The sequence below is a fragment of the Hippocampus bargibanti genome, linkage group LG07 (genome assembly GCF_051943395.1).
Source record: "Hippocampus bargibanti isolate YZ-2025 linkage group LG07, ASM5194339v1, whole genome shotgun sequence".
In the NCBI taxonomy this organism is placed as follows: domain Eukaryota; kingdom Metazoa; phylum Chordata; class Actinopteri; order Syngnathiformes; family Syngnathidae; genus Hippocampus; species Hippocampus bargibanti.
This window is the reverse complement of record NC_142740.1, coordinates 21,795,161-21,822,231: the sequence shown is the minus strand read 5'-3', so window position 1 is coordinate 21,822,231 and position 27,071 is coordinate 21,795,161. Positions and strand designations below refer to the sequence as shown.

Below are 27,071 nucleotides of genomic sequence, written 5' to 3'. Positions count from 1 at the left end.
TTAGTCTCACAGTGGAGAAATTTAAATTTCACAGCAGCAAAGTTATAAGAGGAAGAAGAAAGGAAAGAAAGAAATGGAAAAACAAAATACAGGAGCTGCTTTAAAGGCAGCCACTCTCGCGGCACCATTTTGAAATCAAAATAACAAAAAAAGTGACACAACACATAAGACACAGATAGTCATTCAATCTTAAGAACTTCCTGCAGGCTCTTTGTTGTATAAAGCAGTTCTAAATGAGAGGAGAGGATCAAGGTGTCCTTTTCACCAGTGGATCAGGGACTTTATGGTGGAATGTGCACGTCTAAATGTTTAAAGTAAACACGAAGCTATAACATCCATTCACGGAAAGAGATTGTCTTACATCTCCTGTCCCATGTAAATCTGCTTCAATTCCAAGCCGCAACAGTTCCACAAACGCATTGGCGTTCTGCGCTGACGCTCCTTTCATCGCATATATACTATTCTCTCAATGAATTAAGTGATTCACATAGAACACATTATATTTGAAATACTACATTACCTGACAAGGAGCTCGGTCGCCATTTTCTGCCTCTTTTCTGGGAATGCCCAATTCGCAGCTCAATTTTTTGCAGATTTTGGACACTTTAAGTCATTTTTATTGGTGTTTTGCATTTGAATAAAAATATCATACTGTGTGTTTTGGGTATTTTAGATGCTATAAAACGTTTTTCTGATGTCAGTTAAGAAACAAAAAAGTGACGTCGGTTGTCCTTTAAGGAAGTTACGGTGAATGCATTATACCGATTTATTATTTTTATTTTTTTTAGTACTGGCATCATGAGTTTCTCATTTGGGATCCTGACAAATGTGATGGAGTCTCCAGGATTTCGCTCCCTGTGAACAAACTCTGGTCTCCAGATATCATCATCTATGAGTTGTACGTTTCCTTGTGCGCGAATTCCCAACATGTACTTGAGTAATGGAATGATATCAAGTGTTTTTGTGTGATTCAATGTCAATATCATTACACTTCAGAAAATCTGATTTAGCTGCTTTTAAGTACACATTTAGTATGATTTGGAGGCTAAATCAAAAGTTCCGTTGTTATTATTTACTCACGAGGGGTGTTTTTCTGAGTAAATATGCCGTACCTGGTCAATCAGGAAATCATCAGGATATCATTTGAGATTTCTGGCACACCTAACGAAGTGGCCGATGAGTGGATATCGCTCTCATACTGTATTTTCCATGGATCTGCTCATTAACTAGATGTGTTTTTTTCTGTCTACCCACCCACTTCCGCCGTCCAGCGTTGACGACGACGTCTCCCAAGCTTGTCCATACGTCTACATCAACCACACAGGTCACATTCGCTGGGACAGGATGCTGCGTCTCGTTTCAGCCTGCAACCTTAAGATATTCAGTTTTCCTTTTGATGTGCAAAATTGCACTTTTACCTTTGGCTCCTACATGCACACCAGTAAGAAAATATAGAATGCGGGTGTGGCTATAGGCTGGCAAATCATTCTAAATCATTTGTTCTGCAGTACGTGACGTGAGGATAAGCCCAGCACTGACCTTTGAAGAGATGTCTCGGAACTCAAAGCGTTACCTGGAAGCCAGTGGAGAGTGGGAACTGGTGGACATACTGGGAGAAACCTCCATTCTGCAATTTGGGATTGACGAATGGGACATCATCACTTTTTGGGTGGGGTGAAACTTGTACTCCATCTTATGAGTAAAATATTTTGAGGAACGTTTTCCAATTCAAAGTTGCTTTTCCTTGTTGTTCAGGTGGTGATAAAGCGACGTCCGGTGCTCTACGTGGTCAACCTGCTCATCCCTAGCTCTTTCCTCATGCTTATTGACATCCTGTCATTCTACCTACCACCCCACAGCGTGGACCGGGCCTCCTTTAAGATGACCCTCATCCTGGGCTATACCGTCTTCTTGCTCATCATGAACGACCTGCTGCCCAGCACCGCCAACGGAACACCCATCATAGGTCAGAGGTTGTGATACCTTGAGTAGATCTTGAAAAGACAGAATGAATCAGGAAATCTACTTACTGCATTGAGAACAATGTACCAAATATGTTTAACTTTTTGTTCATGTGTCTTTTGAGCCTCAGCCTAATATTTATTGTGAGCAAGTTGATAATAATAATAACAATAATAATAATAATAATAATAATAATAATAATAATAATAAGTGGGTTTTGAGTATAGATGGGTGAGAAACTGAGAATAGGTGGGAGTTGAGCCTTTGATGGGAGCTTTTATTATACTAGGTTGTGACATTCGCCTGTTTCGAATGAATATGTTCACCAGTGGCATGTTCAGATTGGATTGGATTGGATTGGATATGCCTTTATTAGTCTCACAGTGGAGAAATTTAAATTTCACAGCAGCAAAGTTATAAGAGGAAGAAGAAAGGAAAGAAAGAAATGGAAAAACAAAATACAGGAGCTGCTTTAAAGGCAGCCACTCTCGCGGCACCATTTTGAAATCAAAATAACAAAAAAAGTGACACAACACATAAGACACAGATAGTCATTCAATCTTAAGAACTTCCTGCAGGCTCTTTGTTGTATAAAGCAGTTCTAAATGAGAGGAGAGGATCAAGGTGTCCTTTTCACCAGTGGATCAGGGACTTTATGGTGGAATGTGCACGTCTAAATGTTTAAAGTAAACACGAAGCTATAACATCCATTCACGGAAAGAGATTGTCTTACATCTCCTGTCCCATGTAAATCTGCTTCAATTCCAAGCCGCAACAGTTCCACAAACGCATTGGCGTTCTGCGCTGACGCTCCTTTCATCGCATATATACTATTCTCTCAATGAATTAAGTGATTCACATAGAACACATTATATTTGAAATACTACATTACCTGACATACTCTGAGAGGCGCCTGCTTCTGAGCACGACTCCGCTGCCACGTTCTTACTCGATCGTCAATGTGTATTCCTCACTGCAGGCATCTACTTCTCAGTGTGTCTTGCCCTAATGGTGATCAGTCTGCTGGAGACGGTCGTCATTACCAACGTTCTTCACAACAACTCCATGAAACACAAAGAGGTCCCACGCTGGGTGAGGGTGGTAGTGCTTCAATATGTCGCCAACCTCATCTGTTACCACTGGCAAGAAGAGCCACAGCGAGCAGCGATTCAAGAAAAATATTCTGATGCGCCAGATTCAGTTACCGAATCCGAAAGCAGGACATCGGCTGAAACCCCAATCAGCAATGAAGGTGAAAGCATTTCGTCAATGTATTTATTTTGCCAAATTGGAGGTACAATACATTATATTTCCGACTGTCCGGTGACCCAAACATCTACTTTACCAGGCACTGCCGGGATGGCCGAGCTCCAGCAGATCTGTCAGCACCTGAGTGAGCTCCGTGCTCACCTTACCTCCATGCAAAAGGAGAATGAACTGCAAGAGCAATGGTGTCATGTAGGCTATGTTCTGGACTTCCTACTTTTCCGCATCTATCTTCTGCTCATCTCCTGCTATGCCCTGGTCATCATCTCCATGTGGTGCATCTGGATCAACCCAGCTTAACACAAAGCATGCACGAACACAAACATACACACACATACAATAAATGACATCCGTTGCTCAAGGCTCGGGTAACAACCAATCAAAGTTCAGCGTCAGAAAAATCACTGTTTTTTTTCTGTTGGAAAATATTCTATTCATGGCATTGTATTAAGTGAAATTAACACATTAATTAACAAATTGCAGTGACACAGTGATCTTTATCTTCCCTGAAATGCATTTTTCTTTCTCTCTGACATTGAAAACTATTCATCTATCAATATCTGACCATGATCAAGAAGTTTGTTTTTGTTCAGTCTCACTGTCTGGTGCCTTCTTGGAGATCCTTGTGTTGAGCTTTTGGCCTTTATCTGAAATGAGATCGAGAAAGAGAGAGATGGAGAGACAGAGAAAAAGACAGAAAGAGAGAGAGCCACAAAGAAAGTGACAGAGAGAAAGAGACAGACACAGAGAGAGAGAGACAGACACAAAGAGACAGAGACAAAGAGATAGAGAGAGAGAGAGAGAGAGAGAGAGAGAGAGAGAGAGAGAGAGAGAGAGAGAGAGAGAGAGAGAGAGAGAGAGAGAGAGAGAGAGAGAGAGAGAGAGAGAAAGAGAACGAGACAGACCGGGACAGAGAGAGACAGAGAGAAAGAGAGAGACAGACAGAGAGCGAGAGAGAGAACGAGACAGACCGGGACAGAGAGAGACAGCGAGAGAGACAGTGAGAGAGGGGAAGCTGTAGGTGTAGGGTATAACTATTAACTCATTCACTGCCAGATGTGCAAAAAATGTGTCCACTCCAGTCCCAGGGTTTTTGTCATGGTCACTCAAATTCAGTGACGTGCGGTGCGGTTCATGGCTGGTGAGGCACTGACTTCATTAATGACGTCACCGCTCGTCTCTACTTAGTATTTGAGCGGTAAATTCAGCGATTTTGAAAAAAATCCTAAAACGGTGAAGTTAAATGGACAAGAACTTTAAAGTACAAATCACTAAATACATCTAACTGTTTAATTTATTTTTTCAATTGATATTTCCATGACAGCAGGTGAGGCACTGCCTCACCTGCCTCCACTGACTGCACGTCACTGCTCAAATTCCAGGACCCGCAGAATCTTGAGTTTTAGGACTACATAAACAGACAGCGTTAGAAAAAAAAGAGTTAATTCCGAAATTATATGGGTCTGCAGCTAAATGAGCTTGAATTGAGGGCAGCTGTCCAAAATGCAATGCAATACATACATATTGGTTTATGTAGGGATTTAACAACAGCTGAAGCTGGAACAAGGGGCTAACATGGACAAAAGGCAAACGATGCCCCCTTGTGGAAAAGAAAAAACATTGCCAGAGGCCATGGCCAGCACTTTATCGGCCCAAAGCATGAAAAAACAAAACCTGAACAAATTCAGGAATGGCGCTCTACGTCATACTTTCAATTCCTGAATAAATTTGTGAATGGCAGTGAATGAGTTAATTCTGATGCCTGTCCGACATATTCAACATGTGGTATGAGTGCAGCAAACAAGCACAAACCCGCGGGAACAGTCTGGCCATTCTTTTATTGTCGCTAAAACGCTGTAATAATGATAAAATAACGCAATTAACAATCATTGTAACAATTTACATTTCAAAATGTACAAAATAATTTCATCTGTACACTTTCAATCACATATACGAGAGTGGTAGGTTCTGAACCTCAGTATAAGCAGGAGAGGCTATGCGCTGGACAGATTTCATTTTGGGCAAATTGTACTTTGGTCTCTTTCAGGTGGTGGTAAAAGATGGAGTGGGGAAAAAAAGACGCTGAAGTGCACACCAGTGATGGGAAAGTGAAGAATAATACTCTGATTAATAGAATAAAGTGATATCAGTGATATCCATACTCACCCCCCCCCCCCCCCCCCCCAAAGAAAAAAAACAGTGCAATAATCTGTAAATTCTCCGGGAATGTCGATTCAGTGGCATTCAGAGAATAAGCTAAGTGCTGATTAGGCTTGTGGAAACTTTTGTGCGCAAAGTACAACAGGTAGACAACTATGTTAAATCAAGTCAGTCCAATGATAATACAAAATGGAATAAAACAATTTCCTAGTTGTGGCCATGCTGCTAATGCTTGTTTGGTCCAAGTTTTAACTCCTACTCAATGCAAAGCAATGTCTAATGATTATATATTCCCCAAAACTTGCAAGGAGTGTGAGGCCTGAAAAAAAAATAAAGGTGTGGGTGTCGGGGGAGGGGGGGTGTGTCATCATCATACTGACACGCATTCAGCATATCCATATGCTAAACAATAAGATTATTAAGGCAGTCATATCATGCTGTTTACTGTCACCAGGAAGACTCCACAACGGATATTTCCGAATTTTGGGCACTTCAGAATGCAACAAAAATTTGTCCCAAAATTAAGCAGGAATTCTGCTGTGGTCATATCTTTTCTGCTGTCTCCTCTCCCATTTTTAGTAGCAAGCTGTACAGTTAGCCCGGCAAACTAGACGTGTCATTCTTTTTTTTTTCTTGAGGCACTGGTGTCTATGAATTATTAAAAAAACAAAAATACAAAAAAATAACTTCATAACGTCTTTTAAAAAATAATGCAGTGGTTTAAAAAGAAAACATCTAGTCCTAAATATGCGGAAAGCATGTCATCAAAAGTGTAATCAGTTAAAAAGAAAGAGCAATATTAACCCTGCATTATCAAATGTTCTCATGATTAGGTGCAGACGAAAAACAAATATTTTTTTATGAAACAAAACAATTGGAGCAGCACAATAGCTTGCCTTTCTAGTGGAAGAATTGCAACATCTCACCTGGCATGGTGGCAGTTCTCACAAATTTCACATTGGACGCTTTCTCCAGTGTTAAGTGCTAGAGAGAAATGTGCTCGTGACAAATAACAGTTAATTTGACAAAGCACGTGGCCGGAGGAGGTTGGACAGGTGCAATGAAGGCAATGCAATCAGTCACATTGTGCTGCTACTTCTCATCTCTGCGCTTTCCCCACTAAGTTCCACCACCCTCATCTTCTTGCTGCTCCATGTTCCTGCGCGCCATCCTCTCTCGGCGCTCAGCCAGCCTCCGGCAACGAGGGCAGTCCTTGGTGGCCCTGAAGCAGACGCGGTGGTAGCAAGCATGGCAGTCTAGGAGCGAGAAACATCAGGCAAAAACAAGTTAGATGTAATGCTGTTAAATAACATAACCACAACGTCATTGAGAACATACATGGTTCACACAAAATAACCAGTCCGACCAGTTTTTCCTTGGAGGAACCGTACATAAACAGACAGCGTTACAAAAAAAAGAGTTAATTCCGAAATTATATGGGTCTGCAGTTAAATGAGCTTGAATTGAGGGCAGCTGTCCAAAATGCAATGCAATACATACATATTGGTTTATGTAGGGATTTAACAACTGGAACAGCTGGAACAAGGGGCTAACATGGACAAAAGGCAAACGATGCCCCCTTGTGGAAAAAAAAAACATTGCCAGAGGCCATGGCCAGCACTTTATCGGCCCAAAGCATGAAAAAACAAAACCTGAACAAATTCAGGAATGGCGCTCTACGTCATACTTTCAATTCCTGAATAAATTTGTGAATGGCAGTGAATGAGTTAATTCTGATGCCTGTCCGACATATTCAACATGTGGTATGAGTGCAGCAAACAAGCACAAACCCGCGGGAACAGTCTGGCCATTCTTTTATTGTCGCTAAAACGCTGTAATAATGATAAAATAACGCAATTAACAATCATTGTAACAATTTACATTTCAAAATGTACAAAATAATTTCATCTGTACACTTTCAATCACATATACGAGAGTGGTAGGTTCTGAACCTCAGTATAAGCAGGAGAGGCTATGCGCTGGACAGATTTCATTTTGGGCAAATTGTACTTTGGTCTCTTTCAGGTGGTGGTAAAAGATGGAGTGGGGAAAAAAAGACGCTGAAGTGCACACCAGTGATGGGAAAGTGAAGAATAATACTCTGATTAATAGAATAAAGTGATATCAGTGATATCCATACTCCCCCCCCCCCCCCAAAAGAAAAAAACAGTGCAATAATCTGTAAATTCTCCGGGAATGTCGATTCAGTGGCATTCAGAGAATAAGCTAAGTGCTGATTAGGCTTGTGGAAACTTTTGTGCGTAAAGTACAACAGGTAGACAACTATGTTAAATCAAGTCAGTCCAATGATAATACAAAATGGAATAAAACAATTTCCTAGTTGTGGCCATGCTGCTAATGCTTGTTTGGTCCAAGTTTTAACTCCTACTCAATGCAAAGCAATGTCTAATGATTATATATTCCCCAAAACTTGCAAGGAGTGTGAGGCCTGAAAAAAAAATAAAGGTGTGGGTGTCGGGGGAGTGGTGGGGGGTGTCATCATCATACTGACACGCATTCAGCATATCCATATGCTAAACAATAGGATTATTAAGGCAGTCATATCATGCTGTTTACTGTCACCAGGAAGACTCCACAACGGATATTTCCGACTTTTGGGCACTTCAGAATGCAACAAAAATTTGTCCCAAAATTAAGCAGGAATTCTGCTGTGGTCATATCTTTTCTGCTGTCTCCTCTCCCATTTTTAGTAGCAAGCTGTACAGTTAGCCCGGCAAACTAGACGTGCCATTCTTTTTTTTTCTTGAGGCACTGGTGTCTATGAATTATTAAAAAAACAAAAATACAAAAAAATAACTTCATAACGTCTTTTAAAAAATAATGCAGTGGTTTAAAAAGAAAACATCTAGTCCTAAATATGCGGAAAGCATGTCATCAAAAGTGTAATCAGTTAAAAAGAAAGAGCAATATTAACCCTGAATTATCAAATGTTCTCATGATTAGGTGCAGACGAAAAACAAATATTTTTTTATGAAACAAAACAATTGGAGCAGCACAATAGCTTGCCTTTCTAGTGGAAGAATTGCAACATCTCACCTGGCATGGTGGCAGTTCTCACAAATTTCACATTGGACGCTTTCTCCAGTGTTAAGTGCTAGAGAGAAATGTGCTCGTGACAAATAACAGTTAATTTGACAAAGCATGTGGCCGGAGGAGGTTGGACAGGTGCAATGAAGGCAATGCAATCAGTCACATTGTGCTGCTACTTCTCATCTCTGCGCTTTCCCCACTAAGTTCCACCACCCTCATCTTCTTGCTGCTCCATGTTCCTGCGCGCCATCCTCTCTCGGCGCTCAGCCAGCCTCCGGCAACGAGGGCAGTCCTTGGTGGCCCTGAAGCAGACGCGGTGGTAGCAAGCATGGCAGTCTAGGAGCGAGAAACATCAGGCAAAAACAAGTTAGATGTAATGCTGTTAAATAACATAACCAAAACGTCATTGAGAACATACATGGTTCACACAAAATAACCAGTCCGACCAGTTTTTCCTTGGAGGAACCGTGCCAGCCAATCAGAATGAGAGGCAGACTATAAAAGGTACAAAGGTGCGAAGCAAAGAGGCAGAAAGTACTAGCGAACGGGAAGAAATATAGTCGACCGTGTTTTGCACCAGTTGAGACACATCCAGTCCAACCAACCATGACGCAACAAAAACACCACATTTTATGACCAACTATGAGGGACTGAGACAAAACGATGTGTAAAATATTCCAAAATGTGTTTATTTCATGTTCACGTGGAATGAAACTCAAATAACAGCATGGACATGTTAAAATTCCCAGACACACACACATTCAAACTCAAACAAAGAAACTGCATGATGGTGACACAACCAAACACGTGAATAGAGTAAAAAGTGCAACATGCAGAGAAATATTCCAAGTGAAATGCAGAACTGCCTGTACAAGTTGTCCTTTTTCCACCTCTTTTCTGTGTCACATTTTGTTGTTGTTCTGGTCTTCCCATGCAGTCAGCTCGAACAAAGGTTACCTGTTTTTACAGGATCTGAATAAATTCAACATCTGACTCACTTCTCCTGCCACGCCATGTTGACAGTTGAGTTTGTGGTTTCTATTTAAAAGCAGGATGTCACCAGAGCCTGAAAAAGGCTTTAATGTGATCTATCAAATTGAAGTCCATAGTTTACTTTAAAATAGCCTTGACTCAAATGCTCTCAATATCAAATAACTCACATTCATTCTGTTTGTTGAACAGTGTGTACAACAAGCTGAAATCACTGAAGAAATGGACCGTACTTATTTGATGAAAGTATGCGCTTACATTGGTTTTGTGAAATTCTAGATTCCTGAACATGCAGCCACGCTAAAAAGGAACAGGCTGAAGGCAGAAAGAGCAAAGCAAGAAAGACCAGGACACTGCAGTCTGAGTAAGCCCGATATCTTCACCTCAAGCTATCCACCACCAAAAAAAGCAGTCCATAGTCTTGCATTTAGAAGCCACTTAACCAACAGTGAGAAAGTCCCCAAAACACAGACGTGCTGAAAGTTGGAAGGAAGAAATGGGAAACTGCCACATCGAAAATAGTGAAACTGACTGACTGCTAGAATTAAGATTTCAAACGTTCAAGTATGTGTTAAATTGGGGCCTTGCTGAGAATCCAATTCTGTACCCTCCCCCCCTAAAAAAAAAAAAAAAAAAAAAAAAAAAAAAAAAAAAAAAAAAAACGGCAATTCAATAAAGTCAATTCATTTTACTTTTCAGAAAAAAAAGTTCTGGTCTAACATAGAAAACGCAGACAATAAATAAGAGAACCATCAGCTTCAGCTTTCGTCAAATGTACACAATGACTCCCGTTGCTGCTTTATCAACTCCATCATCAAAAAATACCAAAGACATTTTACAAAACACCAATTCACCAAATGAAAATCAAGCACTTAAAATGTGGCCTGAGTAGGACAGGTCGTCTTCATTGGCCCTCCTCACCGGCCATCTCTTGACATATCTGTCTACCTCTGGTGATTCTGCGGGCTTTACGAGTCTTTCGAGCTCGCCAGTTCGTTTGGTCGGGAGCCGAATCCACTTGCCCGTTGTCACTCACACTTGGCTCTTGGGTGAAGACGGATGATTGTTTCAGCATGTTAGCTATTTTCCCTGCTTTTCCCTCGCTCTCCTCCACCTCTGGCATAGATTTCCCCTGCCCCACTTCCGCCACGACGTCTCCGGGCTCAGGCGATATTCTCTCGTCTTCTTCATATTTTTCTTCCTCTGTTGCTTCTGTTTTGTCATCCTTGGATTCTGCTTTCGAGAAGGTCCTGCCGAGAAGGCCAAACCATCTCTCTTTCCTCCCTTGAGCATGCCCCACTTCCTCTGAACTTTCCTGGCTGCTACACGTGTCGCTGTCGGTGCGGTTATGCGTGGTGAGGCTTTGCTTCAGTCGCTCTAAGCGGAGAATTTTAAGTATACCTTTTCTTTTTGCATGACCCTCCTCACGCTTCGGCCTGTCTTTACCAAAAAGCGAATCACTTCCTTTCTCATCTTCCTTCTCAGACTGACTCCCTCCTGTCACCTCATGCTCAGTTTCGTGGTGCCAGGTAAACGCTTTCGTTAATTTGCCAGGTGAGAAGTGGCGAAATAATCCCGCTTTTGCCTTTCTCCCCTGTGTAATGTCTGATGATTTCTCTTGGTCGCCGCTGTCGGTCTCCTCCTCCTCAACCAACTCCAGATCCTCCTCCCCCCCCTCCCCCTCCCGCCGGTCTTTGGAGAGGGCCCTCGCCAGCCTACGAGGTTTGGAGAGCTTCCAGTCTATCCAGATAGCGGGAGCTGAGCTCCGCCGAGGGGGTACTCGTAGGCCACCCAGGCCTGCTACCAGCAGAGAGGGCTCACCTTCGCAGCGCTGGCACTTGCTCAGTTGAAAGGGGAAGATGATGTCTTTCTCGTTGCCACAGAACTCGCAAACAAAGCCCTTTGCCTGGCACAACTGGAGAAGATCAACACATATATAAGTTAGAGAATTCATAGCGCACAACACTGAGCAAAATAAAGCCCTTCCTATTATTTTGTAGCGAGCGGTTCTCGATTTGAGATGGTCTCAAATTAGCGTTACAATGGAATAACACATTGCGACCGTTGGATCATGTCACACAACCAAATCATTTTAGAAGTAATTATTCCATTGATGAATCAGAGAAAATTAAAAATTTACATTCATGAGGTCATATGATAAAAACATAGATTGTCTGGAAAAAATATCACACGAGAGGGGCGAGAGGTTGTACTGTCAAACATTTTTAAACATCAAACACATCATGCTGCTTGGCAGGAAAAAAACGATTAACTGTGAGCTCCTGTTTTGTTTGTTCTTTGGCTTTGTATGACTTATTTGCAGTTGTAATTCACTAGGAAAAATCAGCTTCAACATGAGAAGCTCACGAGAACAATGATGTGACATAGCATTCAACCCCCGTGTCCTTTATTGTAACTGTTGGAGATAACTTGATGATGACGATGGTTAAAGCATATGTTAAATGTTACTTGACCAATTGCGATAAACTTCAGATGATTTTACGGTGGTAACAGGAACTAGATATTTCTAATTTCATTATTATATAACTGTGGGGTGTCATTATTTCTTCGGGCCCGAAGTCAATAATGCCTGTTAACATCTGTTCTAGTGACAACATGTATTTTCAAGTCAATAATTAAGCACACCATGTTTGGAATAAAATCCAAGGCCCTCTTACCACGCAGCCCGCTACGTGTACAGTGCCGGCTTTCAGCAACTCCTTCATGCGGGGGGCCAGTTCTCCGTTGCGCACAGACAACAGGTCATTTAGGGAAAAAAGGTGCAGGTCCTCAGTCAAGTGACAGGGAAGGAAGTCAAACTGCTCAAGTACCCTGAAAGATGACAAGCATGAACGGCGTAAGTGACATTTTGTATGCAGTGGCCCAAACGGTGTGATATGAGGTTGAATATCCAAACCACAAGGCTTACTCCTTTGAAAAGCGACATGTCTTGAAGAGAGTTTTCATATGAAACAGCTGCATTCTCAAAACCTAAAACAAAGGAGAATAATAGGATTTTTAAAAATCGAATAAAACAAAGCAGAGATGAACAGAGTTTATTTCCTTTCAATTATATTTTAGCTTATTCACTGCCATTCACAAATTTATTTGAGAATTGAAAATATGACGTAGAGCGCCATTTCCGAATTTGTTCGAGATTTGTTTTTTCATGCTTGGGTGCCAATAAAGTGCAAGCCATTGGCCTGTGGCAATGTTTATTCTTTTCCACAAAGGGCAGCATTTCCCTTTTTTTCCATGTTAATGCTTTGTTCCAGCTTTAGCTGTTGTTAAAGCACTATCTAAACCAATATGTATGTATGTATTGCATTGTATTTGTGACAGCCGCCCTCATTTCAAGTTCATACAACTCCACACCATTATAATTTAGGAATTAACTATTTTTTTCATGAAAGAACAGTCTAAGGTTTCTAAGGCATTGAATGTTTATATAGTCAGAAAACTCAATATTCTGTGGGTCCTGGAATTCAAGTGACAATGACAAAAAACCTGGCACTGGAGTGGACACATTTTTACACATCCTGCTGTGAATGAGTTAACAATTTCGAAAGATTATAATTTAACAAAATGCAGAAAAGGATTACTGGTGGTACAGGAGAGCAAGATAAAGCAAACATAAGAACTTTAAACCATCTACAATTTCTTGGATTTTTCACGAGAGGTACAAAAGATGACAACATTCCTTGTTTAGATGTCGACATATAATATATCTTGTCCGCAAAGTCACCAGCAATAGAACAAATAACATCTGAGCAAGTGTGGCTTCCAGATAATCTTGTTGTCAATCATTTGTTGCACTAGTTATCCGCTAACTTGTTTTCACTCAATGACCAGACACTGGAGAACTTATTTTGTAAACCACCACACGTTCACCACACGGCAGCAAGCCCGCAGTACTGACGTGCATAACACTTTCTCAGCATCATCTTATCTGCTGCAAATGGCATGAATTGTGTCATTCATTCTGCTTTCCCGAGCCATTAATTGCGAGCCGTGCGGATTCCATGACACAATTAGCATCGTTCTGAATCACTGCTGTTTGCGGCACATTTGGATCTCCATGACATTAGAATGACTCACCCTGACAGACTCCAGAGCCTTAACTTTCTTGTAAAGGCCACTGTTGATATCATTTGGGTTGAAAAGGGGGTCTCCGGCAATCTTGCTCAGCAAATCACGGGCAAAGTTGCTCACGTAGTATTTGCTGAAGTCCCACTTCATCAGAATTCGACCGGGAACCACTACTTGGGCATTTTCGTGGCAGCACTGGCAGAAGTAACGACCAATGTACTCGCAATAACGTAGTCTCTTAATATAGTCTGTGTCACAGAGAACGAAAGGGTCATTATAGGAATGCATCAGCATGGCTTTTTTTACCAATGATTTAGGGCACCAAAAGCGCTGAAACAGCTGTGGAAGATATTGCACCTGGGTCAATGCGAGTACCGCAGCCAGCACAGCGGTAATTCTGTTTCGCCACAACAATCTTCCTCCTGATTGAAGAACATGAAATTAGTTTAATTTTCTTATTGAACAACAAGCAGAAAACATGTTTCCTTTAGTATGAATGCAAAATGTAGACAAAACACAAGAAAACACTGGTGCTCATGTACTTGGGTGGAGGATGAATATTGAAGATTATCTGTGGTCGGGGCGGTGCCCACTCCAGGTTGCCTCGTACTCGAATCCTTAGCTTATAGATGTCTGCATGCTCTCCGTCATCAGGAGAGATGGGAAGAGAATCAGGGATGGGCAGCAGCTGAGAAAGGGCCAAGAAACCAAGTTCTGACTTTAAATGCAGCATCAGCAATGTTGTATTATGCACAGGGACATGAGCAGGAAGACTTACTTTCTGTGGCGCGTCATGTTCTGGAACCAGCCAGTCAAGCTCAGAGGCGGCAGGTAGCTGCATGCCTTCAAACTGTCTGAGCAAACCCATGGCGACCGACTCGGCTGAGTTGGATTGAAGGAAGGAGTTTGACCTAAAGGTGAATCATAGAATTGATGCAAGAATAAACTGATAAATTACTACACACTACTAGGAGTGCACTGATAAAAATAACGCTTCCTCAGAATTTTGTTAAGTGTTTATTGCTTCCTGTACCGTATTTAAGATGACTTTGCTTAAATTACCACATACTGTATTACAATACCAGGGTTGCAAATATGTGTTTTGTTCTTTTTTCTGACAATGTGTCACTCGCATGGTTTTTTTAACACTACATCAGCAACCGACGATAAAATCCACTGCACTACAATTTTAATTGGATTTTTTTAAATCAAATTACTTTAATGACAGCGACATGCTAACCATCGAGTGGTTAGCATGCTGACTTCACAGTGCAGAGGTCGCCGATTCGCGTCCCGCTCCGGCCTCCCTGAGTGGAGTTTGCATGCTGTCCCCAGGCCTGCGTGGGTTTTCTTCGGGTCCCCCGATTTACTCCCACATTCAAAAAACATGAAAGGCAGGCTCATTGAATGCTCTACATTGTCCCTAGATGTGAGTGTGAATGGTTGTTCTTTTTTGTGTGCCCTGCGAACGGCTGGCAACCGGTGCAGGGTGTCCTCAGCCTACTGCCCGAAGATAGATAGGATAGGCTCAAGCACGCCCCGCGACTGTAGTGAGGATCAAGTGGTTCCGAAAATGAATGAATGTCGTGGCAGCCATAGGAATCAACCTTTTTTATGTATTTCTGCCTAGTGTTCAGACTAAGACACAGTTTAACTTAAAAAGCCTAATGTTACAGTCGACGTTTAAAGGTCATACAGTCTGATGTTAAAATGTCAGTCATGAGTCAGTGTTATTCTTAAGTGCTATATTTCAGTGAAACACGCCATCTTGAAGAAATGTTCATGTTTCTGAACAATAATTGATCTAAACAACCATTGCAAGACATAGTGGTAGTAGTAATAACAATCATCATCATCATCATAAAAGCATAATTATTAGGTACACCTGCACAAGCTAATCAAGTCCAATGCAAGAACTGCATTATAATTTTGAAAAGTTCACTTGTCATCGGAGACATTAATTTAATCAATATGTTTATTGTTGTTCTTTTGATTGGGTTACCGTACGGATTTTATTAAATTTTGCAGGTGAGCCGAAATAGAGGGAGCTATAATAATAATACAAAGCAAAACAGTTTTTACTTACATGGACTCTGAGCTCAGGAAAGACTTATTACTGGAGCATACGCTGCGCTTTATGTCTGCTTCTGGAACAGAGGACCGACCACATTAATAATGAGAACTCATTGGGGCATTTCATATCAGGAGGAACAGACGTTGCTATATGATAAACTTAGTGGATGATATTTCAAAACAGATCACACACAACACTGCATACTACTAAAGCTTTTTTAATCAAAATTAAGGGTTGTGTTTTATTTGGCAAAGCAGACCTTCACCAACATAAATTAGAATATGAAGCAAGGCCGTGAAATGAGAATGAGAAAATCCAAGGAAAGTTAAGGGGGACATGGATTCCTCAGTTTGCAAAGGGTTGAAAGAGGCCAGAACAATGCTGCCCAAGAAAGTGATATGCCACAGCACATTCTGCGAGTATGACAGCTACTAAAAGCCCGACAAAGAGACACATGAGGATTGATGGCAGCTATACAGACGTGTCTAACTAACCAGTCACCCCCAAAGACAAAAACACTGTCCGAAAACACCACAGTATTGACCAACAATCACCAGCAAAAAAAAAAAAAACTTGCCGTCTTGACTCCAAATTGAAAAGAAACATCTTTTTGTATTCTTCTGTGGGACAACTCATGCAACATGACCACAAAAACAGGTTTCACTTTGGTTTGACTCAGACAATTGTTCATATCTTTGAAGTAACTGATGGGAGCCATTTCATTGGGACAGCCTCTAAGACAGAATTTCTCAGTTTGGAGTCAGGAAGCATCTTTTCAGAGAAACCCCGTTCCTCTGAACAGCCAGCAGATACCTGAAAAGAGGGAGGCAAGTGACAAGGAGAGGCCGTTCTGAGACACCGCCAGCAGGGACCTACCCTCACAGCCATCTGAGAGACAAAAACTAACACTCAGCACCGCCGTCACCACACAGCACCAGCATTTCAAACACAGAAACATTGCTTACACTGCATGCAAAGACGTGCACACACATTCTTTGTCCCTCAGCCTCCAAGACAGACAAAACATGAAGCACATGACACAAGACTATATCCTACAAGAGGCACATTCATGTACACAACAAGTCACATGCGTGTGCCGTTTTTAAGCAAAACAAAGCAAGTCCATACATATCCATGACGTGCTTGAAACTTGGAATGACAATCAACAACATTTTGAATCTCCAAATTACACATCAGAATCTAAAATGTGACTCTGAGTCAGAGAAAATACACATCATAAAATGCATTTTTGTATCATTGTAATAGCCAAGCAATTGCTAGATAGGGACTGGTAAAACATTACAAAAACTGAAATGCTTCAACTAAGCTATTCTGTAACCTTCACAATTATGTGCAGTCAGTGTATAATGGTGACAGAATTAGTTATCAGAATGAAGACAATGCAATGACAAGATTATGAATGTGAACCGAGAGCTTCCCTCTTTCTTGAGTCAATTCAATTTCGTCCATCTTCATACCTCGTAATTCATATTCCTCCACCTCGTCAGCAGAGTCAGAATCGGAGAGGCTGTGATGAGAGTCCTGGGAGCTCCTCCGTGAACCACTGCTATCAGTTGAATGGAAAACTGAAAAACCAACAGAGGTAGATTGACATGCAGTACATGAAAACAGTGGACCACTGCATACCGGCGGTTTGGCAGAAGCGGATTCATCTGGTTGCAGAATTTTATTCTCCTATATTTGTTCTTCTATTTCTTCCTTTCGTAACTTCGTTACTATGTAATGGGTTGGTGTAACGATGTAAAAAGATGTTAAAAGATGTTCGTATAGCAAATTATCCCAACACTATGAATTGGCAATTTCTCCATTGTGAGACCAAAAAGATGGTGCCGCGAGAGTGGCTGCCCTTGCAGCAGTTCCTGTATTTTGTTTTTTCTACTTCTTTCTTTCCTTTCCTCTTCCTTTCATAACTTTGCTGCCGTGTTACTTCCGGGTAGAGTGAACGCTGGCGCAAATGGCTGCCGCTGCTCACCCGCAAAATAAAAAAAGTTCTTATCCCGTGACTGTAAAGTTTCCTTGAGAGTTTTGAAAGGCGCTTAAAAATTAAATGTATTATAATTTTAAAAAAGGTTTTATTTTATTTTATCTCATTTGTATTTGTACATTTATGTGAGGGGTTGGAGGCAACCTGGTTTTCACGAAAAAATACTTATTGGAAGTATATCCTGCTTATCTAAAACATTTGGGGGTAAAAAAAGAAATAATTCCCAACGATACACACTGTCAATTCTTCACAATTTTTCACTCTCACCCTAACACACATGAATAGTGGGGGACCGCTTTATTAGGCTTAACTGGCATCTTGTACGACATGAACAGAATGTAATCAAGTCAATGCTGAAAATGCTCTAGAAAGGAAAAGCGATTAATTCATCAATTGGTGTTTGGATAAAAAAAACTTTGAATATAAACGTTTATGGATGAACGATACCAACAGAGGTGACTGGATGAACAGAAAGTCCCTGAAGCTCGCAGGGCGGCAAAGAAAGACAAATACCAACACCCAAACCTCGATTCTCAGTGACTGGAAAAGTTGTGGTTGTACCTGGCAATACATTTATCAATATTCATTTTGGACAAATGCGTGAAGTTTAACAGCAGCTTACGGTGCTGGGAGGTCGTGCAGGGCGGTAGGCGGCTGCAACGGATCTGCTGCCTTCGCAAGCGGTATCTTCTGCTTGAGCTGCTGAATCTCAGAGTCACTGTCTCCTTCTTCCTCACCCTCCTCCTGCTGACGGCGCAGGTTGTACTTCATCAACTCGATGGCCGCGATCAGGGACTCGGAAATGCTGAAGTGAGCGTTCTCCTACAAAATGAAAAAAAGAAATCAAAACCTGTTTTGAGAGGTGACCACTTTTGTTATCTGCTCTACATTTAGTGTCAACTTTATCATTAAGTGCTATTTAATTGAGCACCTTTTCAAGGTCAGCACAGCTGCCAAAGTCCTGCTCTGACAGGTAGCTGATGAGACTTTGGCCTTTTAATGGCTTCCTGAATAAACCATCTGGTGTCCTTCTGTACTGGGAGCCACCTGAAGCAGATAAAACAAAACATACTCACAGAAGACCATCAAAAGATAAGACAAAAAAAACCCACTGCAGCTAAAGATATTGCCTTGTTTGCATGTGAACATCTGGGCTTCACTGTGGTCAACAGCAGTTACTGTGAGAGTATGCTTGGATTTGTTGGGTTTATTTGTGAAACTGTTCTCCCAAAGTTCAAGAAATGGCAGTAAAGTGCATTGGCCACTGTGGCTCTCTGTTCTGAAAACTAAGCGGTATTTAAACCCTAAAAAAATATTGCTTAAAAATGAACGAAAGCAGGAGTAAGAACAATGAATTTGCAATATAGCGGAGGAGCACTCAGTGAAGCGACTAATTTAGCGTGCCTCCCAGCAAAGTCCAACATTGACTGTAGCCCCATTCAAAACAGTATTTCATAACATCCTCGTTCTTTGATACAAGCTGAGCAGGATACGCTGTGTCAGTATGTCTAAACTTACGAGAGTCCGCATAAAGGGAAGTGGGTGTGCTGGTGCCACCGGGCTGGGGTGAGAAAGGGCTGTATTCATTACTGCAGCAGTCTTCACTCACTGTTTCTGGGGGGATAAAGCATCCATATTGAGTGCTGCAGACTTTCGTCATCTACGCCACAGCATTCAGAAAGATAGAAAAATAAAATGGTTTTGAAGTGAAGTTTTTTCGTTTGCATGCAGAGACAAAATTATGGTTGCTACGATTTGATGACTCCGTTGCATACATTGTACAGATCACATGGGGTGAAATAACATGACTTTTGCTTAAAGCTTCACTTTTATCACCGATATTGTGACGTGTGAGCACCGTGTCACAACAGCAAAGAAGGAGCGCATGACGATCTCAAAATGAAAAGTCCTGACACAGAAATGGAACATGATATGGGAGAGCGGTGTCAAACTCAGGTCCTGGAGTGCCACTTTCCTCCAGTCTCCCTGTTGCAACACACCTGATTCAAATGAACAGATCATCAGCAAGCTCTGGGGAAGCCTATTTGTTTTAATAAGGTGTGCTGCATCAGGGAGACTTGGAAAGCATGGCGGACGGCAGCCCTTGAGGCATAGAGTTCGACACCTGTGGAGGATGAGCAATGTTGATCGACATGCGGTGGAAAAAAAAAGGAAGAAGGGTGGAAGGATTGGAGTGATGGAGTACAGTGGAACTGTACTGACAACCTGCTACCGGATCCTCTATTATTATGGTGATTTTCCGGTGGGATCCTCCTTCTCGCAAACAGTGGAAAAAGAAGAAAAGTACAACGACAGCATGTCACCTCAACCAAGAAGGGAAATCAGTGGTAGCAAAAACAGCATTCTCTATTGTCAGTATTGACAGTATCGTCTAGAAGTTATTGGATTAAGAAAAGGTCATTCCTTCAAAAATTCCTCCAAAACTTGAGCTTTCTTTTGGCTGACTGAAGTTCACTGACCTTTCCTGAGTTTTTGGACAATCCCCGTGTCAGAAAACGAGCGGGTATGTCTTCGGAACCCTTTGACTATCTCTCTCTGCCCCTCTGAAAAAGATGAGCGCCTGAGTGGAGGAAGAGCCAGAGAATTCGACTGCAGGGCTTGGTCCTTGCTCTCGCTAGGCTCGCTGCTATGAGTGGAGCTTTGGGTGCTGCGGCGACTGCGTTGACCTAAGTTGCCGATGGCCAGGTATTCTGGACCGTCGTCATATTCGCCGTCAGCGGAATCTCCTGTTTCAGGGTGTGGGGAGGTGAGTAAGGGAGACTCTGAAAGAGAGATGGAGGGTATGGACGCATGTCCGGGAGAGGGTGTGACAGCCCACTCGCTGTCTTCTGTCCTGGTCAAACACACCGAGGGAGGACCTCGGCTGCTGGCTCGTGAGGTAGTATCTGCAACAGAACAGAGCAGATGCAGACGTGAAGTCAAAAGTCTGGCAATAAATAGCGAGGAAAACACAAAACAAAACATTAGAACAGTGCTCCCCCCATGTTTTGCAATTTACAATTTACCTATTAATTTTGGACGACAAGCTGTGTTATTTAGAGGAAAACTCACATTCTGATTTTAAGCTTGCATCAAAGTTATATAGACTATCTTGTTAACCAAGCAGATTTTGATTTTAATGAAACCTGCTGCACTTGTTGATGGTGATGGTGCAACACTAAATCTCAAATTTTAGAGATGAGGTTTGGGAGCAAGGGCCCATCAAAATAATTATTTTGTCCAGAAGTGTATATGGATTCCAAATCTGCAAGAATTTAGAAGATGTGTGCATATTTTGGTAACTTGACCTTTTGGCCGAGAGTTTCACCTTGTGGATCACATGAACTTAACATTTTTCAAGAAATGAAAAAACATTTCCGCCAAAACAAAGCAGTTGCAGATTTGTATCTCAAGTCAAATTTCCCATATCCTCAGTTTTGCAAGGGATTTTCCTTTGATATTCATTGAAAGTTGAATATTCATTGTGGGCATTTATACCTTTTGACTCCTTCTCTTGCTGCTAAACAAAAAATACATCTCTGAAATGTATGTGTTTGAGAGAAAATCATCATAGAATAGATTTTTTTTTTTTTTTTTTTTGTTAAAGTCAGATCATGAAAGTCAGATCAGTTAATTTCAAGGACAAATTCTGAGTCTAATGGTCAAGTTGCTAAAATTGTAACCATTCTTAAAAAAAATGTAGATTTAGACTGCTAGTAGAATGCCGTTGCCAACAACCCACATTTTGTGAAGATTGAACCAGTGGTTACTGAGACGTATGTATTCATAGGATGGTGGCCACACCCCTTTTTATTAAGTTAATTTAAATTTGGAGGGCCATCACTCCCAAAGCCCTTTTTCAACTTACCTAAAATTTGAGATTTAGTTTAGTTTAGTTTTCATCACCATCAAGAGCACCAAGTTCCATCACAAATCCGCTAGAAAAATGTGTCAAGTTGGGTTTTTTTGCGGTGTGGTTCGGCATAGAATGACCCAGGGCATGTCAATAAAAATCGTTAATCAGAAACGGAAACTCCCTGTTTCCTAAATGAATCCATAGTTTGCTCATTATTTCTGTGATTTAGCAAGCTTTCCTCACATGTGCTGTTGCTTGCTCGTATTACATTGCCGCTGGTGTTGGTTGCAGCCACATCTTTGAGGGAGCAGTTTGATGTGGTAAGCCTGCGGTTTAAAGATTCTGTTTTGGGTGTCGAGTCTGAGCTTCTCCAGGGCCCACCAGCCCCAGGCAGCACACAGAGGCTCTGGCTCTTCAACAGGCCGAGGCTCGGCGGGTTCTTGAGAGGAGACAGCTAAAGGATGGAAACGTGAACAGATTAGGGAAAGGTTACATAATCAATGAAAGTTCATGTGAAATGAACACCCTTAACCGATCTAATTTGAAAATCAAACCTACCCCGACAGTGTCTATTTGGGCCAACAGTTTGGGGTTATTTTGTTCCACAGCTTCAAGACACTGGAACATGGCGTTGACGTGTGGTTCGCTAAGAAGGAAGGCATCTTCTAAAAATACATGAATAAAAATAATAATTCCAAAATATGAATGAAGGAATTGAAAAAAACAAAGATTTACAGAGGGACAGAGAAAATAAGGGACAATAGTACATTAGAAAGACTATTTCATGAATGCATGTTTTTACCATTGTAATATTTTATTGCGTGTCCCTGACGCCTGAGTAGAGGTTTCAGCTGAGCCGACAGCATGTGGACCTGTAAGCTGTAAAGCAACCAGCGCTCGGCTTTGTAGCTTTCACCGGCACTCTGCACCCTGCTGCTCAGCACCGGCTCCAGCTGACTGAACTATGGATAGATGAGAAGAAGCAACAGCAAGACAATAACAATTTGTGTCACTCATTGAATAAGTCAGTCAAACATCATAATTTGCGTTTCATGTCTCAGCGTGAAGGACAAGACAGTACATGTGCCATTTTGAAAATGAAAATAATTTAAATTGACAATTACAACAGATATGAATTCCATACATGGTATGAATTTCATTAAAAAAGCGCACAATTCTTTGACTGCTGAATCAACTTGATAAAGTGTCAAATGACTGTCAGTGTCATCAAGTGTCAGTCTCATCATGTAGTACCTGTTCAACATGTGAGGAAAGGTGAGGGCTGATTTGACGAACACACCAGACAAATGGCCAGTAATCTCTTTGCTTGTAGTACACCTGCAACCCGCACCGCATCATTCATTAGTAACAATATACGTAGTCAACTTAGATTTTAAAAAATCAGGAATTTAATGACATGTGCATTGAAAACTGGGAGTCACATAACTGGCTTGCGTTCAGTTTGCTATTATGAAAGATATTTTTGTGTGTTTTTGGTCAAAATGTACAAAACATACTTCATTTTCGTGAAACCCTGTGACATTGTAACAATGTATCAGGTTGAACTGGTTTCAGTGGCAAATATTGATATAATCATGACAGTTTGGAAGTGAGAATACTGTACTCTACTTACTAAAGTGCAATTACTTGAGAAATGTCCAAAAATCTTTGGCTAATTCATACATAACATACTTTTTCTTTGTCTTTTTTTTGTGAAAAGAAAAGTTGCCATGATGAATCAGAGGAAAAATATATTAACCGCAGCGCGAGAATTCAAACTACAGTAAAGTCTCGTTATATCGATATTCAAGGGAGTCCGAAAAAATATCGATATAACCGGGACTATCGATATATCCGACCCCGTTTGCATGTAATTTTCTCAGTGCGTGCATAGAAATAGTATCGATATAACCGGGACTATCGATATATCCGATATCGATATAACGAGACTTTACTGTAACTGTATTGCACTCATCCCGGTAGTCGAGTGATGAGCACGGTGACTTCACAGTGCAAAAGCACCTGGTTCAATTCCGGCTCCAGCCTTCCTGTGTGGAGGTTGCATGTTCTCCCAGGGCCTGTGTGGGTTTTCTTTGGGTACTCTGGTTTCTCCCACATTCCAAAAACATGTGTGGGAGGCTGAATGAACACTCCAAATTGTTTCAAGGTGTGAATGCGAGCACAAATGGTTTTTCTGTGATTGTCGGTTCAGGTGTCCCCTTCCCACTGCGTGGTATCAACTGGGATCGGCTCCGGCTAAACTTGTTTCTATACTGATATGACAGTACGACAATCGCCTCTCTTGCCTCCCTTGAGGATTCAAAGTCAAAGTCAAAGTCAGCTTTATTGTCAAATATGCTAATATGCATGACATACGGCACAGATGAAATTACTGTCCTCTCGGACCCAGCATGCAAGCATTCAATACACATATACAGCATGATTTGTCATCCAAGGCTGCGTTGGCTTACTTTGGTTTATTTTCCAGTGGGAAAATGATAATACTTTATCCTTCAATTGCAATTTGTGATGAAACAGTTAGTTAAAATGTTTCCTGTGTACTGAATAAATGTTTTTTGACTATCTACAATGATGTACTTTTGGTCGTTTTCTGTGGGGTGTTGCTTGTTTAGAAGGACAAAAAAATGAAGTGCCCGATAACACTAAATGTGTGCATAAAAAAAGCACCATTGTAGTGTCAAAGGTTACCTGTTGTCAATTTGGTTGAAACAATGAACTCGTCTGCATCTCACCTGCTCATTCTTCAATCCGTGACTGAGAATGTTGTTCATGTCCTTGTGCAGGCGCTGCAGGCCACCATAGCGGGACCAAACATTGGGATTGTTGGTGGAGAGGAGGCCTTCCACTGTGGTCTTCAGGCTGGACAACAACTTCCAGAGCTCCCGCCTGGTGCGAAAGTTATACAGAGCAGAATAAAAACATGAAGAGAAGAAGTTAAGGAATGAGGAAGTATGGACAAGTGCTTCAGAGTTATGACTGAATTACTTAAATCGACTAAAATACATTTCAAGAGATTGAGTGTTCGGTTCCAGTAAGTGTACTTCAGCAACAGTTAAAGTGCTGACAGCTAATCAGTTAGACATGAAATAATTTTAATACAAATTATGGGTGGATTGTCATCAGGATTATGGTATGGTATTTCAAAGTTGAACTGTCTCGCAGGAACTATACCCTATCTTTAACTTGTTGTCACATCTGGGGAATGCTGAGGCGCCAGAAATGTCCAAAAAAGAAATACATGTAATACCTTCTTGAAGCCATCAAGCGCAGACTCGTATCTACAAAAGACTTCCTCCCGTGTGCTTCAAGTCAGCAGACAAGAAGGCCGCTAAGAAGCTGATACTAAATCATTGCAACAATTAAATGTCTTATCAGGAGAAGAGCAACTGATAACAGATTCAAGGTCAGCTAATAAACACGGGACATGTGGCTTAAGCTGCCATGTGATGTGTTCTTCAACAGTCATGAAATATGCTATGGGGAATGGAGGACCCAATATGAACTCACTAAGAACTCCTTAGTTGTGTGACTGCACAAGTACACAAAGACAATATATGTATCGTGTGTGTGTGCGTGTGTGTGTCCGTGCGTGCGTGTGTGTGCGCGTGTGTGTTTGTGAGTGTGTGTATGTGCGTGTGTGCGTGCGTGCGTAAAAGTGTTGTTTGTTGACAATCATATTCATGTTCCTTGCCTTCAAACTTGCTACTCGTGCAACAAGACTATTTTGTGCAAACTAATACCTCCGGGTGGATATATGGAGTACAAGCTGAGTCTTTGATGTGCTAGCTCCAGTACCAACCTATAATGACCGTGCTAACAAGTTTAAGTACAACTAGGACTGTGGGTCAACTATCATGTCTACACGCCAACAGGATATTAGTTCTCTACACTTACATTGTATGAAAATCGAATGAAGGTGAACTGCTTGAGCTAGTAGAATGCATGCAGCAGCAAATTATATTGCAATATACTGCCCAACTCTAGCATATATACAAAAATAATAATACAATGTACCAACCTACAAAGATGAAGCAGTGATATCGCCCTAAAAATAAAAATGTAATCCTTTCTTGTGCAATGTGAAAAGTACAAGTTACCATATTGCAATTTTTATTTCAACTTTAATTAAATTTATTATTCAGCCCGATATAACCTGTCCTCCATAATGTACTGAAAATCATTATTTACTGCTTCTGTGCTTGGGGCAAAGTGATAAAAAGTTTGGTACAACTTTGTGGGACTTGGTGCTATTTTTGTTGGAGTGTTTTCTTTTCATGAAGTCCTGTGTTTTTTTGCCATTTTTGAATGCATTTTATTCACCTTGATTTACTTCATCTAACAGAGAGTAATTAATAATTTGCAGTACACTGCATTGTTCAAAACAAAAATAATCGGTATTGTTGTATTGTTCTATTTATGACCTATCAGCGTTTTTCGTAAAAACATTGAACATGATTACATTTTATTGGCTTCGGTTGGGGAGCGTTTCGATTTACGTTTTAAATTTCAGACCAAGGCCACAGGACCGGGAAAAAAATCCATGAGCTGTGTGTTTGTGTGACCACTCGCTACAGACAGACCCGACTAGTTAAATTCCGAGAGACTGTACACAACAGTTTCTGAAAAAACACGAGGTGAAAGTTCTCCCTCCAAGTGCAACATTTCCCTACCATATGGGCATACACATAACGTATAGTTAAAAATGAATGTCGTTTGGCAACTTGAGAACTGTCATCACGATTGACAGCGAGTTAGGCTAGCTACTGAGCCGGGCATTAGCTTTAACGGTTTAGCTGGCTGACAGGTATCCTTGCGAACGCATTTTTTACAAGTCGCAAATATATACGTCGTGCAAATCCTTTTTATGAGTGTGCGTTGAAAACGTCGGGTCGAGGATCCACTCGGAGAGCCCCGATTCACTCCCAGCTGGCTGTCACTCACCTGCGCTCCGCCGCTTCTCCGTCAGACGTTAACTCCATGTCTTTTCCAGAATCGAGTGCAGAATGATAACTGGAATTGCTGAATGTCATATCAGCAGCATGTTCGATTCTCAAAAATATACCCAGGTTTGCAACGGTCCGCCATCTCGAGCCCGCCTGTCCAAACCCTGAATCGAAACCTTGGAGGAAGCCACGTGACCTGCTAGTGGGCGGAAGTACTTTTGGTACGCTAGATCATTTGACTATAACATTATCTTTACCTGTGCATACATTTATAATAGCCGTCTTTGCTGCTATTGTACATGTTAACGTCATTATTTTGCTGCCTATTCTATCATAAACGTGTCACGAAAATGGAAAAAGATGAGTATTGCTTGATTTCAATCAGCCAACGGTGTCCCCTGCAGGTCATTTCAAATAGTGCACCATAATTATGGTACAAGCCAGGATGGCGACTGAAGTATGCATGCGCAGTAACGATTTGTACCCAGCCTGTTCGTTCCGAAAATAATGACAACCTACATTTTGACCACAAGAAAACGCTATCTACCGTATGTTGTTGTGCTCGAACAATCGTAATCATTACCACCAGCTTGAACCAAAGTACAGAATAAAGAGCCTACGGACGTGTTTTAAAAATAGCTCACCAATGACGGT

At 41.4% G+C, this 27,071-nt stretch overlaps 2 protein-coding genes and 1 long non-coding RNA gene across 6 annotated transcripts; 1 reads left to right on the top strand and 2 right to left on the bottom strand.

Moving 5' to 3' along the window:
• Nucleotides 1–768: 768 nt before the first annotated feature.
• LOC148895803 (5-hydroxytryptamine receptor 3A-like) lies at nucleotides 769–3,873 on the top strand. 4 transcript variants are annotated; one of them, XM_089000582.1, is made up of 5 exons: nucleotides 769–898; nucleotides 1,272–1,441; nucleotides 1,509–1,669; nucleotides 1,756–1,966; nucleotides 2,942–3,873. In XM_089000582.1, the coding sequence occupies exons 2-5, from the start codon at nucleotides 1,345–1,347 to the stop codon at nucleotides 3,526–3,528; spliced, it is 1,056 nt and encodes a 351-aa protein (XP_088856708.1). In that variant the 5' UTR covers nucleotides 769–898; nucleotides 1,272–1,344; the 3' UTR covers nucleotides 3,529–3,873. The 4 variants fall into 4 exon arrangements, with proteins under 4 accessions (XP_088856708.1, XP_088856709.1, XP_088856707.1 ...); XM_089000583.1 differs by having other exon boundaries at nucleotides 787–1,441; nucleotides 2,942–3,233; nucleotides 3,311–3,443; XM_089000581.1 differs by having other exon boundaries at nucleotides 788–1,441; nucleotides 2,942–3,214; nucleotides 3,311–3,873.
• On the bottom strand, nucleotides 3,384–6,715 carry LOC148895802 (uncharacterized). The gene is made up of 3 exons (XR_016115529.1): nucleotides 6,315–6,715; nucleotides 3,794–3,875; nucleotides 3,384–3,523 (listed from the first exon to the last, which is right to left on the bottom strand). It is a non-coding gene; the product is annotated as an uncharacterized LOC148895802 (long non-coding RNA).
• Nucleotides 6,716–7,185: 470 nt separating this feature from the next.
• rubcn (rubicon autophagy regulator) lies at nucleotides 7,186–26,605 on the bottom strand. Its single transcript, XM_089001322.1, is given in 23 exon segments — nucleotides 7,186–8,775; nucleotides 11,251–11,344; nucleotides 12,108–12,261; nucleotides 12,359–12,420; nucleotides 13,528–13,766; nucleotides 13,876–13,940; nucleotides 14,061–14,206; nucleotides 14,297–14,429; nucleotides 15,605–15,665; nucleotides 16,406–16,480; nucleotides 17,071–17,178; nucleotides 18,220–18,280; nucleotides 18,282–18,419; nucleotides 18,529–18,644; nucleotides 19,116–19,211; nucleotides 19,824–19,871; nucleotides 20,078–20,503; nucleotides 21,697–21,907; nucleotides 22,012–22,118; nucleotides 22,256–22,415; nucleotides 22,708–22,791; nucleotides 24,207–24,360; nucleotides 26,416–26,605. Coding segments are annotated over 23 exon segments (2,964 nt in total). The 5' UTR covers nucleotides 26,505–26,605; the 3' UTR covers nucleotides 7,186–8,638.
• Between the last annotated feature and the right edge of the window lie 466 nt (nucleotides 26,606–27,071).

Coding starts and splice junctions, on each gene's coding strand:
- LOC148895803 (XM_089000580.1), top strand. CDS start 1,231: ATGTGTTTTTTTCTGTCTACCCACCCACTTCCGCCGTCCAGCGTTGAC. Junction 1,442..1,508: donor TGGCTCCTACATGCACACCA/GTAAGAAAATAT, acceptor TTTGTTCTGCAG/TACGTGACGTGAGGATAAGC. Junction 1,670..1,755: donor GGGACATCATCACTTTTTGG/GTGGGGTGAAAC, acceptor CTTGTTGTTCAG/GTGGTGATAAAGCGACGTCC.